Below are 11,370 nucleotides of genomic sequence, written 5' to 3' on the forward strand. Positions count from 1 at the left end.
AGAGGCGTGCAGAGTGGAAGAGGTGGAGGGGCGAGGGGATGAGGAGAAGGATGAGGCTGAGAAAAGACAGTCTTTGAAGAAGGAGGAGGTCAACCCACCAAATGGCACTCAAAGCCAAAGTCCGCAGACTCGGACTTGGCATTTTGGGGCTGGTGGAGGCTGCTGAGGGCAGTGGGGCAGCAGGGAGAGGCTGCCGGACTGAGGCCAAGGCGGGGAGGCCTGTAACAGCTTCGGGAAGGTAGCGGGGAAGAGTGTCAGGGCAAGCAGCAGAGCCTCAGGAGGGACCTCGGACTGTCTGGAGGGCAAGAGGCTTGACCATGCTGGGTGCTGACTGGGAGGCCACCAAGGCTCGGCTGAGTGACAACGGAACAAGCGAGATCTGGGCCCTGGCATGCAGTGACAACAGGACAAAGGATGGACAAGACAGGACAGCTGTCAGTCTGACGGCCGGAAGGGAGTCAGATATCTGAGGGCCTCCCTTGTGTGCACAGACACATGTGGTCACCTGCAAGAAGCACTCTGAAGGGAGGCGAGGCCTGAGGAGGTGAGGACCCCAAGGGGTCCCTGAACAGCAGAGAGAGGCAGGAGCCCAGAGAAACAGACACACTCTGAACACCAAATACCAGCAGCCGACTGGACATGTAGTGGTCGGTGCCCAGGGGGCCCACTGCCTACACAGAACAGTCGCTGGGACCCCCCAACCTACTCATGGCCAGCTGCTGTCCTGAGCCTGAGCCGGGATGGGTGCTGTTACCCCAGGGCCCTGCAGTGCCCTGCCCCATGGTGCAGTGTGATCTCCTGGGATCATACAGGGAGCAGTGATGCCAGCTTGGACCTTGCTTGCTCCCTGGACTTCAGACACCACCTCCCTTGTGTCCCATATCCCAGCAATTCTACGCTCCAATATCTTCTAAATTTCTTCTAAAATTCTCCCCTTCTGCAATTAGACGATCACTATGATGGACTATCACCACTGTGTGCCAGAGACCGTGATTCAGAGCTCAAGAAGTATTTGCACACTTTTTAAGATCTTGAAAAAACAATTCATCTAAAGAGTATGGTACTGGCATAAAGACAGCCACAGAGGTCGATGGAACAGAATTATGACCCAAGACCACTCGATGGGAGATGACTCTTCAACCAGTGGTGCTGGGACAGCCCTGCTGTTTGGCACGGTCAGCCTCGAGTGTGTGAGGGCAAGAAAGGTGGTCTCCAGAGAAACCAGGCTGTCTAGGAAAAACTAAGGCTGCTAGTGTAGGAGCTGGCCCCTCAGAGCAAAGCTCCCTGCACTCGGCCTTTCAGGGCTGGAAGCCACAAGAGCCAGCTCTCAGCTCAGACCTGCCAAGCGAGCTGTTTGCTGACAAGCCCACCCAAGTCCAGCACCCACGGCCCGCTGTGCTGCGGCCTCAGCTCTGGGTATGCGGTACCCGGGCATCTGATGGAACTGCTGCCAGGGGGTCCCCTGGTTTCAACTTTTGTCCCTCTATTTCCTACACAGCAGCTGCATAATTTATTTTTTGCAGAGAGCTTTTTAAATACATGTCAGATCCTCCTCCTTTCCTGCTCAAACCACGTCAATGGCACTGCAGAACCCACTAGCCCAGGTCAGAGTCTGACCCTCAATGGCTTCCTGTCACCCTAAGAATAAAACCCAAGGGCTGCTGACGAGATCCCACTGGACCTTCCTTGCCTGTCCCCATCTCTTTGTCCCTTCTGCTCAAGCCTCCCTCGTTTCTCTTCAGCCAAACTGGCCTCCCTTCCAGTGGACACACAAGCTCACTTGTGCCATAGGGCCTGTGCACTAGCTGCTTCCTCTGGCTGGAACGCCCTTCCCCAGATCTCTGCACCACTGGCTCCTTCACATTCGGGAGTCACCTCTAACATCCTCTCCTTGGTGAGACCATCCCGGGCCACCTGAAGCAGCCTCTGGAAACGTGAGTAGCTTTGATATCACAGGGGTCAGGGGGTGATCCTGATGTTGAGAGCTCCAGGGCCACTGCTCCATAGGGTGAGACAAACTAAATGCCAACAGTGCCCCTTACACACACCAGCGCACCTGGCGCTCGCTGAAAGCAAACTGCGCGAGTGCACGGGCCTTGCTGTGTCCCGCGCTGCACCCCCAGCACCCATGATGGCACCCAGCACTCGGGAGGGGGTCAGAGTGTGCCTGTGGGGTGACTGTGACTGGGAAGGGGTCACCTGGAGGGAAGCCTGCAAGATGGCAAAGCATGGCGTCCAGGGAGGAAAAGGACTTAGGGAGAGAGAAAGGTCACTCCCATGATGGACAGGGCACCCTCCAGGGCCTGCCCTCTGCCATGCGATACCTCCTCCCGTAAGATCTGGACCAGGATGCCAATCAGTAGAGCAGGTAAGAAAGCTTGCTCCTAAGGGTACACTGGGTGAAATGAGAGAGTATCGAGTTTTATGCTATTTTATTTTTTTTAACCATGTGTGTTTTGATCCCCAAAATAAAGATAAAATTTCTAAAAAGGAAGATGGGAAGCACCTTGTTTCCCCTGGGCCTCCCCCAGGCCTGCTCCTATGGGAGACGGCGAGGCATTGTCCGGGTGTCAGGTGTAAGTCTTTGCAACTCAGGCAGTCCTGGGCTGGTGGGAAGCAGGGCCCCTCCTTCTCACCTCCACATTCCCTTCTCTTCTACCATCCACTTTTCCCTAACTTCATCCACTTCCATCTAAATTTAATACTTCGTATTAGGAGTGACAGCCGATGAAGTTAAAATAAGTCACACGCACTTGAATTGAAATTATTTTGGAAAACACTACCCGTGCCTTTCTGTGAAGCGGGAAATATTCTTTACCTGCTGTCCAGTGGGGTAGCCACCAGCCACCTGCGGCTCCTGAGCACTCGAAATGTGGCTAGTACGACCGAAGAACTAAATTTTCAAATTTAATTTGAGTTCTATCCATTTCAAGAGCCACATGTGGCTAATGGTTAGCGTTCTCCAGGCATTTTGGTGTTCCTGCTGGGTCCGAACAGCACGGGGCCAGAGCTACCATCCCGCTTGAATCATGCTAAGTTTCATCTTAATAAAATATTTAAAATGAAGGAAATCCAATGTCCTCAAACTAATATCCAACCCCCCTTCGATTCTGGCCTTGTCCTCTCACTCCCCCAGGTGGAGGAAACGAAGATGACAGCATTGCCTGGATTTGGGCAGCAGGGCCTCCTCCCTGCAGTGGCCCTTCCTAGACCTGACCGGACCAGAAGCAGAGCCCCGGAAGTCTTAGCTGAACACAACATACCAGCAGGAAGGTGCAAGGCCATCACCTACAACGTTGTGTCAAGTTAGACACCACCGAGCCCTGACCTTTGGGCACCTGATGTTTTAAAGAAACACTGGAGACTTTTTACAGTGGAAATCTTTCACATGAATTTTCCCTGTGACTTGGGGAAATATCACCGTGATTCATGTTGGTGGCAGACTGACTCACACAGCAGATGCAGGTGGAGAGCTCTGCACCCGGACACGCAGGGCTGCAGGCGTGCACTCACCCCGCAACGGCTTTAACATGGGAACTCTGTGCTTTTTCCATGAATTGGAAAACTTTATAAATGATTTCATGTCATTCACTGAACTCTTTCTAGAATTATGTATGCTGTAAATGGAGCTTTTCCTGAAGAGGGAGAGGGGTACAACACATGCCTAAGGTCCAACACACTTTCTGGGGCTCCATATTTAATGGTGACCTTGTGTTTGCTGAGGGGCTTTAAAGCATCTATTTCCTCTGGTTGGGTCTTTACAAGAAATGTGCTCCATCTTGTCCCATGTCTTCAGCAGCTGCAGGGTGTGATGGGTGGAGGGCCAACTCACTCCCAAGCCTACCCAATGCCCATGAGCAATGGGTGGGACACGTTGTTAACACCAGAAACGGTCAACATTTAAGTTCTTAACAGGTGACAACAATGTTCTTTTTGTCTTTCCCAGTGTTTGTACAGCAAGACACAAAACTTTCTAATATATATATAAAATTTATAAAATAGTTTAAAAAATAAACAGTTCACCCTTAACGCAGGTTTGAGCTGTGCAGGCCTACTTCTACACAATTTTTTTTAGTAAGTTCACTATGTTTATATGTATTTTCTGTTAGCATTTTCTTTAGGTTACTTTATTGTAATAATACAATATACAATACCTGTACGATATCAGACATGTGTTAATCGACTGTTCATGTTACTGGTACGGCTACCTGTCAACAATAGGCTATTCGTAGTTGTTATGGGAGAATCAACAGTTACACAACAGATTTTTCAGTGTGTATGCTGGGGGTGGTGGTGATTGGGACCCCTAGTCCCTATGTTGTTCATGTGTATGTATGTTCTACTGAGAAAAGTTCTCCAAATAAACTCAAAACAAAAAATACAAAGCACTGAAAATCATATCGGAAACCTACTTAAAGATAAATCCTATTTTGAACTGCTTTAATTAAAACAAGATCTTTTGAGACTATACATCTTACCACCAACCTCTGGTGCTATATAAAGGCTAATAACTGAAACCAAAACCAAAAACCCTCTTCTTAAAATGTTCACAGGACATTAGAAAAAGACCCAAGTACCATAATCTTTTGCTTTAGTCCACTGCTGTTTATTTAAAACAGATTGAACTGAAAGAAAACTCTGCATCAAAATTTCTTTAGAGGATCGAAAGATAAACATATTTTTTTTTCTTTCTAATTTATCATATCAGAAAACCAGCAAGCTCACTGATTTGAAGCTCCCTTTCTTCCTGAGAACTTTTAAAACCCACCAATACACACTTCTTGCCTCCAGGTCCTCACATACACGGCAAGTGCAAAGAAGCACCAAGCTAAAATGCTGTCCTCGAGTGCTTAATCTAGTTAGGGAGGCAGATCGAGATAAACAAAAGTTGTCCAAGGCAGTATAAATGATAAGTGACCGGTAGAGCCAGTAACTGTTATTCTAATTTAAAAAATGGAAAAAACATAGGTGAGAAAAGCTTCCTTTAAATTTCAGAATAAATGAACCTGAGCTGGAACTCAGACGACAAACGGAGTAAGGGGGCCAATGAGCACGTAAAGGGCGTTCAACAAAACAAGGCCTGGGGAGCCCTGGGGGCTCCTGGAGACACTTTCTAGAGTCCGTGCTTTTACAACACAAAGACATGATTTGCCTTTATAACCATCATTATGCCAATTTTTCACAGGCTACAAGGCACAGGTATCAAAACAGACAATGCAGGAGCAACTCAAAGAGCCAGCTAGCTTCTATGAAGCCAGACATGAAAGGAATTTGCAAAAACATGGTGCAATGCCATTTTTCTCAGAGAATTTTTGTGAATGGTTAGTTCTCGTAACAACATGCTGCTTATGTCAACATGTACTGGGTGTGTTACTATTAGATGAATTCAAGAATATTCTTAGAATTTGTTTTAATTTCTAGTAAGAAAAGTTATCAGCTAAAGCTGACCTAAACAAAAGCTCTTCGGGGTCCTAATTTTTAAGAGTGTAAAGTGCTGATACTCTTTTGGTTTGAACACTGCTATTCTAAAGGAGGAATGTGTGTCAGGCATGATTTGCAAGTGAACGTACATCCTCTGTGGAGGCGTTTTCCTAGGGCAGTGGTCTCACTGGGGGCTCTTTTGCCCTCCAGATGTCTGGGAATGTCTGGAGGCACTGTGGGTTGTCAAAACTGGAGGGTGGGGGGGGGACCACTGGCATCTTGTCAGGAGGGCCGGGAGTGCTGGCAAACCTCCGCCAGTGCACAGTCTGCAGGGCAGCCCTGCGGGAAGCATCTGGAACGTGTCAACAGCCCTGAAGGTGGGGTGCCTGTTCAGTACAGCAGATCTCACCTGGGAGGCACTTCAGGGTCTGCCCAGCGCCCTGCTTCTCATATGGAGCAGGAGCAAGCCCTGGAAAGGGATGGGAAGCTCACAGAATCTGCTCCTAACTCACATGCCCTCCAATCCACTGCTGATTATCCCCTCTGCAGAGCCTCTGTCCTGAACACCAGGACTCTAAGCAAAGACGATGCAGCGTGGCTGGGAAAGTGGGCCAAGGCATGGTGATCAAAAGCAGGAAATTCTACCCCTATATGTAATAGTTACTTAGAAATTGAAAAAAAAATCTTAAAGTACTGGTTCTTTGGGTCCTGAGTTTCACTGGAGTCCGGTTTAGGGTTGTGTGGAGAAAAAGTGGGAAGAGAATGATGGGCAATGAATGTGGCGGGAAACTCCCCCGCCCTGCAACAGCCCGGGCTCAGAATTCAGCCTGTAGACCGTGGCTTTGGTGTTATAGGGGAGAGGAGTTGGGGACTCTCATCGCAGGAGGTGATGCTCACAGCTGCCTCCTCCCCAGGAAACACACCAACCAACAAACCACTTCCACTGTCCTCCGGCACTCAAGTTAAAATTCCTGCTACACAGCCGAGATTACAAAGTCCAATTTTCTTAAAAAGATACTCTTCACAAAAATGTTATCTATGTTACCATGTAATGGGTGGTGTTGTTAGATGAATTACTATTATTGAAATTTCAGTTTTAATTTCTGAGACATAAATCTACCAGCTACACCTACGGGACTTCAGTAAGCCTGGCCCCTGCTCTCTGCAACACCAAGGTGGGTTGGAGGGGAGGCAAAGGGACAGATCATAGAGAGAAAAATGTCATTACTAAAGGTAGAACGTGTCAAGATAAGCTAACAAGTTGGGGAGAGGGCCATTCAAGTTTCTTTCAAACAACAGATGTTATGTACAAGTTGCTGTAGAGACTTTCAAACAAAGCTAAGCTGAAGCAGGACATAAAATTCGTGACCAGAGAACAACACTCAAAACAACCTTTAATGTGCTTAAAACAAATCACTTTACAAAGACTATTAACACTTTTAAAAGCAAACTGGACACAGTATACAAATTAAAACAACTACACAAAAAAATTACTGTGGCATGGTCTGATCTTCCAAAACGGACTTTACAAACCTGAGCGATTTATTAAGATTCTGGATATTGATAAAGCGTGCCTAGTTATGTTTGCACAGCTCTGAAGGTTACACTGAGAACAGGTGCTCAGAGCTGAGTTCTCCAACTTCCCGTTCCCCAGGAGCCCACCTGCGGCCTCACTCCCCAGAAGCGTGTCATGAAATAGACCCATTAGGACTGGGCAAACTTTTGTTTCCAGGACACATGTGGGTAAGTCAAATTTAAACATCCTACTTGAAAGAGAAGAGAATAAAACAAAACAAAACATACCGATACACATCATTCAAGCAAGAAATTTCTAGAAAAGCGTGCACAGCAGCAGCTATGACCTTTAATAGTATTTTGTTACAGCAGAAGATATTCTCTGCCACACATCCTGCAGGGAAAATTCCTTTCTTTCAAGAGGGGCCATGCCTCATCTATCCCATATAGTTAAAAATGGCCAAATCTGAGACTCACCATATTTTTAAAGGTGAGGTACTAGGGCCACAGAAGCCAGGGGACATCACTTAGTGGCAATCAGGAGTCAGCATTTTTACTACCTAATCCCCAGCTGAAAACACATGCCCCTCATCCTTCCGACTAACCTCCCCAGGCTGTCTTTTAAGAAAAGAGCGTTCTGCAGTGTAAGCCACTCGTTTCTTCATTTTCCACAAGCCTAGGTTACAGCCAGCCAGAATTTTAGTACAAGGACTTTCCCATTCTTGAAGTGGTGTGTTAAGTCAAACCACCACAGGCCAGGTTCTGTTCTGTTTTTCTCTGTTGAGGTGATTTCCCAAAAGCCTGGCTACTCTGCCCTGGATGGACACCTGTTCTGTGTGGCCCTCGGGCTGGGAAGCTCTGAATATGGTAACTGCTCTCACACAGGTGAGTTCATGGGCGGAGCCGAGGGAGAGCCAGCTGTGAAAGTAGCGTGACATTGAACAGGTCTGAAAAGCAGCACGGGAATAGCAGTCCTATTTGAATTGTTCAGGTTAAAATATTCATGTTCAGAGTAACGTTGACAGGAGAGGGAAAGAGTGCACAATGAGGGTTTCATGCACCTGAGTGGGTCAATCGTATTTGGTCACTGGGTGGAACCACATATGAAGTGAGATGAAGGCTGAGGAGGGAAACAATTAAAAACAAAACAAAACAAACAAAAAAACAGGCTCAGCCCGAAGTTCATATGAATTGAAGTGCCTCAATTTGTGTTCCCGCAAAAATAATTTACACAGTGACCTGCCAACTGTCATGCTTAACATGCCATGTTGCCTCTGGGATCCTTATGAGGAAGTAGTGAAGGGCCCACCATTTCAGTATTTTTCGGTGGTAATTTCAAGCTCTGTAGCTCCAGCTCTTAGTAGCACTAGAAAAAATACAAAAAGACAAGTGGGGCATCACACTCAGGCACTGCAGGCCACACCTCAAGAGTCTTAAGCATCTGACAGTCTAGGAACCCAATCCACCTTAAAAACACGCATTCTAATTATTAGCGGTTTCATTATCTCTGAGTTAACTGATGGATTTTTGAGGTTCAGACTCAAAATCATTCATCCTTATAGTCACGTTCTCTCTGCTACAACAGGAATAAATGAACCATACATACTGATATTCTTTGTCACACCAGCAGTGAGAGGAGACAGGTACGTAAGCAAGAAAGGTTTGGGGGAGGGCTGGGAGCCTTAGCAGTTTTAGTGAAATATCAGTAAACAAGAAAAAAGAAAAAACACCCTCGCGGGGTGGCCAAATTTCATTTAAATCAATGTAGTCAAAAAAGTGACACGAAAGGAAGCAAGTCAAAAGCAGGAATACCACAGTAAAACGTGATTATGTGCTAAAATAAAGGGCAGGGAAAAACTGGCATGGATAATCCCCAACTACTGATATTTAAGGAACCTTTTGGATTTCTGCTTTTTTGCTTTGGGGAGGGTGACAGATTTGCTGGAACAGACCACCTGCTCAAGAGGACGGAGGCTTGGAATGCACCAAATGATAAGGAAAAGATACCCCCCCCCCCCCGCCGGGTTAGGAAAAAAAAAAAAAAAGGCTACTGCCTATAATCAGCAGTTAACTGTGTTTCCCAGACGACTCTGAACTCATTCTAATTCGACTTATAAGAAGGGGTCTGACACTTGCAAATTAATGTCATCTGTGATAAGACCAGGGACCTCGATGATCCGGCTCTGGAGAACGTGACAATCAAGCAATTCTCTGCTACCAATGATCCAAAAGGGCCTCTCAGCTCTGCCTGGGTCCAGACGGCTCCAGAATCCTTAGCCTGAGGTTCTAGTTCAACAACTACTCCACAAGGAAGAAAAGGCAAAGTGCTGGCTCTGCAAATATCCTCAAGGCACAACTGCGCCAAACAATGACATCAACCCCGCTAGGTAGACACAGTCCTCACTGAGCCCACAGGTGAGAAGGGAAAGAAGTCAGCACTGCCCAATGGAGAGAGTGAAAGGATGAGGGAAGACTGTAAACAGAAAGGTACCAACGCTACTGGGGAAAGAGGCTCTGGGAATCAGACATCAACAGAGGAGCCAGTGGGAGACTGAAGCAGCAAAGACCGCACCAGGGTAGCAAAGGTGATGGGAGGAGGAGCCACGGAGAGGGACGGACCTGACCTGGTTGCTCGTGAAGGAAGGAAGGGGAGGGTCTGAGAGCTAAAAGGAGCGTGAACAACAGTGGTGAAACCAGTCTCTGGGGATCCCTGGGTGGCGCAGTGGTTTGGCGCCTGCCTTTGGCCCAGGGCCCGATCCTGGAGACCCGGGATCGAATCCCACATCAGGCTCCCGGTGCATGGAGCCTGCTTCTCCCTCTGCCTGTGTCTCTGCCTCTCTCTCTCTCTCTCTGTGACTATCATAAATAATAAAAAAAAAAAAACAAAAAAAAGAAACCAGTCTCTGCAGGAGGGCTGCTAGATAGGAGGTGGGGGTTAGCCACTTAATACCAGCCGCCCAGATTACAACTTCCATCTCTCTTTTCCCAGACCGAAATAATAAAAACTGATAGAACTAACGTTTCAGGTCACGAGGGAGACTACGAGGAAAAACTCGTGCAGAAGAGCCTGGTTCCCACCACACTGTTTTCCTGCCCTTCGTTAAAACGTGTTCATGAGGAGGGGGGAGGAAAGAAAAAAAAAAAAAAAGGAAAGGGAACATCGGAGAGCAGTTACCTCTGATTCTATTATGTCTTGTCCTTCTTTTGAACTTTTTCCACTTTTCCCTGCTTTTGGTGATTCCTGGGAAACAGCAAGCAAATCAATTAGGCTTCTCGGTCTTTAGGCGCCGACCCATCCGACAGACCAAAGGGCAGCTCTGAACACGGATTCGCGCTGTTTAACCGGCGCTTCTGGCCTTTTCCATCGGCACCACCGAGAAATCCCGACTCCTGTGCGAGACGCCCCAGGGCGACGCGGCTCCCCCGCCCCCAGATTCAGACCCTCCCTGCGTGCTCCTGGGTTTGGTCGAAGCTCGAGCAGGAGCAGACGAGCGCCCGTCTGCGGGGTCCCCGGCTCGGCCCCTCTGGCCTCCCACCCCGAACCCCGAGAGCTGGGATTGCTGGGCGGGTCCGACACGCTGCCCCCCGCCCCCAAAGGCAACGCAGCGCACTCACAGCCATCACCGCCGCCACCCGGGACAAGGACGGTGTTTCAGAGCGTCCCCCCGGAGAGGAGGCAGGTCTGCAGCGCAGCGGGGAGCCGGGTCCATGGGCTCCCCTCCTCCGGCCCGGGGTCCCTCCAGGAGCCCGCAGCCGTCGAGCCCCGCCCCGGGCCAACCACCTCCGGCCGCACCTGCCGCACCTGCCCCCGCCCCGCCCCGCCCGCGCGCCGCCCCCGCCCCCGCCCCCGCCCCCGCCCCGGGCAGTCGCGACCCCCCGGCCCCGGGCGGCCCCCGCGCCCTGGGACCCCGCCCCGCGCGGCCCCTGCCCCTCCCCAGGCGGCCGGCGGCCCGGGCCCGGACTCACTTTCTCCTTCTTGTTTTTATTCGGCATGGCTGGTGCGGACCGCCGCCGCCCGCGCCCCGCAGCAGCAGCAGCAGCAGCAGCAGCGCCCCCGCCCCCGCCCCGGCCCCCGCGACCCCCGGCCGCCGCCGCCGCCGCCGCCCGGGGACTCAGTCGCTCGCTCGCTCGCACTTCCCCTTCTCCAGGCTCCCACAGGCTGCGGCAGCCGCGGCGGCGGCGGCGGCGGCAGCAGCGGCGGCGGCGGCGTCTCTCCGCCCCTCCCCCGGCCCGCCCCGCCCCGCCCCTCCCCCCGGCCCAGGCCCCCGCCCCGGCCCGCCGCCCCCGCCCCGCCCCCGCGCCGGCCCCGCCCCCCGGCTCCCAGGCCGCTCGCCATTGGCCGACGCGCCCTCACGTGCCCCAACGCTCCCCCCGAGGCCCCGCCCCCGCGCGGCCCCGCCCCCGCGGCCCTCCTCCCCGCGCAGCGCCGCGCTC

General features: G+C 50.6%; 1 protein-coding gene across 9 annotated transcripts in view; it reads right to left on the minus strand.

The window, feature by feature from the left end:
* PPP2R5C (protein phosphatase 2 regulatory subunit B'gamma) overlaps nucleotides 1-11,069 on the minus strand; it is a 125,966-nt gene extending 114,897 nt beyond the window's left edge. For 7 of the 9 annotated variants that reach the window (XM_041759329.1, XM_041759339.1, XM_041759335.1 and 4 more), the window contains exons 1-2: nucleotides 10,903-11,069; nucleotides 10,112-10,177 (exon numbers count right to left, since the gene is read on the minus strand). In XM_041759329.1, the coding sequence (XP_041615263.1) occupies nucleotides 10,112-10,177; nucleotides 10,903-10,929 (93 nt within the window). In that variant the 5' untranslated portion in view covers nucleotides 10,930-11,069. Of the gene's footprint in view, nucleotides 1-10,111; nucleotides 10,178-10,551; nucleotides 10,787-10,902 lie in introns of those variants that run through there. The other 2 variants (XM_041759330.1, XM_041759341.1) reach the window with 2 other exon arrangements.
* Between the last annotated feature and the right edge of the window lie 301 nt (nucleotides 11,070-11,370).

Source organism: Vulpes lagopus, chromosome 6 (genome assembly GCF_018345385.1).
Source record: "Vulpes lagopus strain Blue_001 chromosome 6, ASM1834538v1, whole genome shotgun sequence".
In the NCBI taxonomy this organism is placed as follows: Eukaryota; Metazoa; Chordata; class Mammalia; order Carnivora; family Canidae; genus Vulpes; species Vulpes lagopus.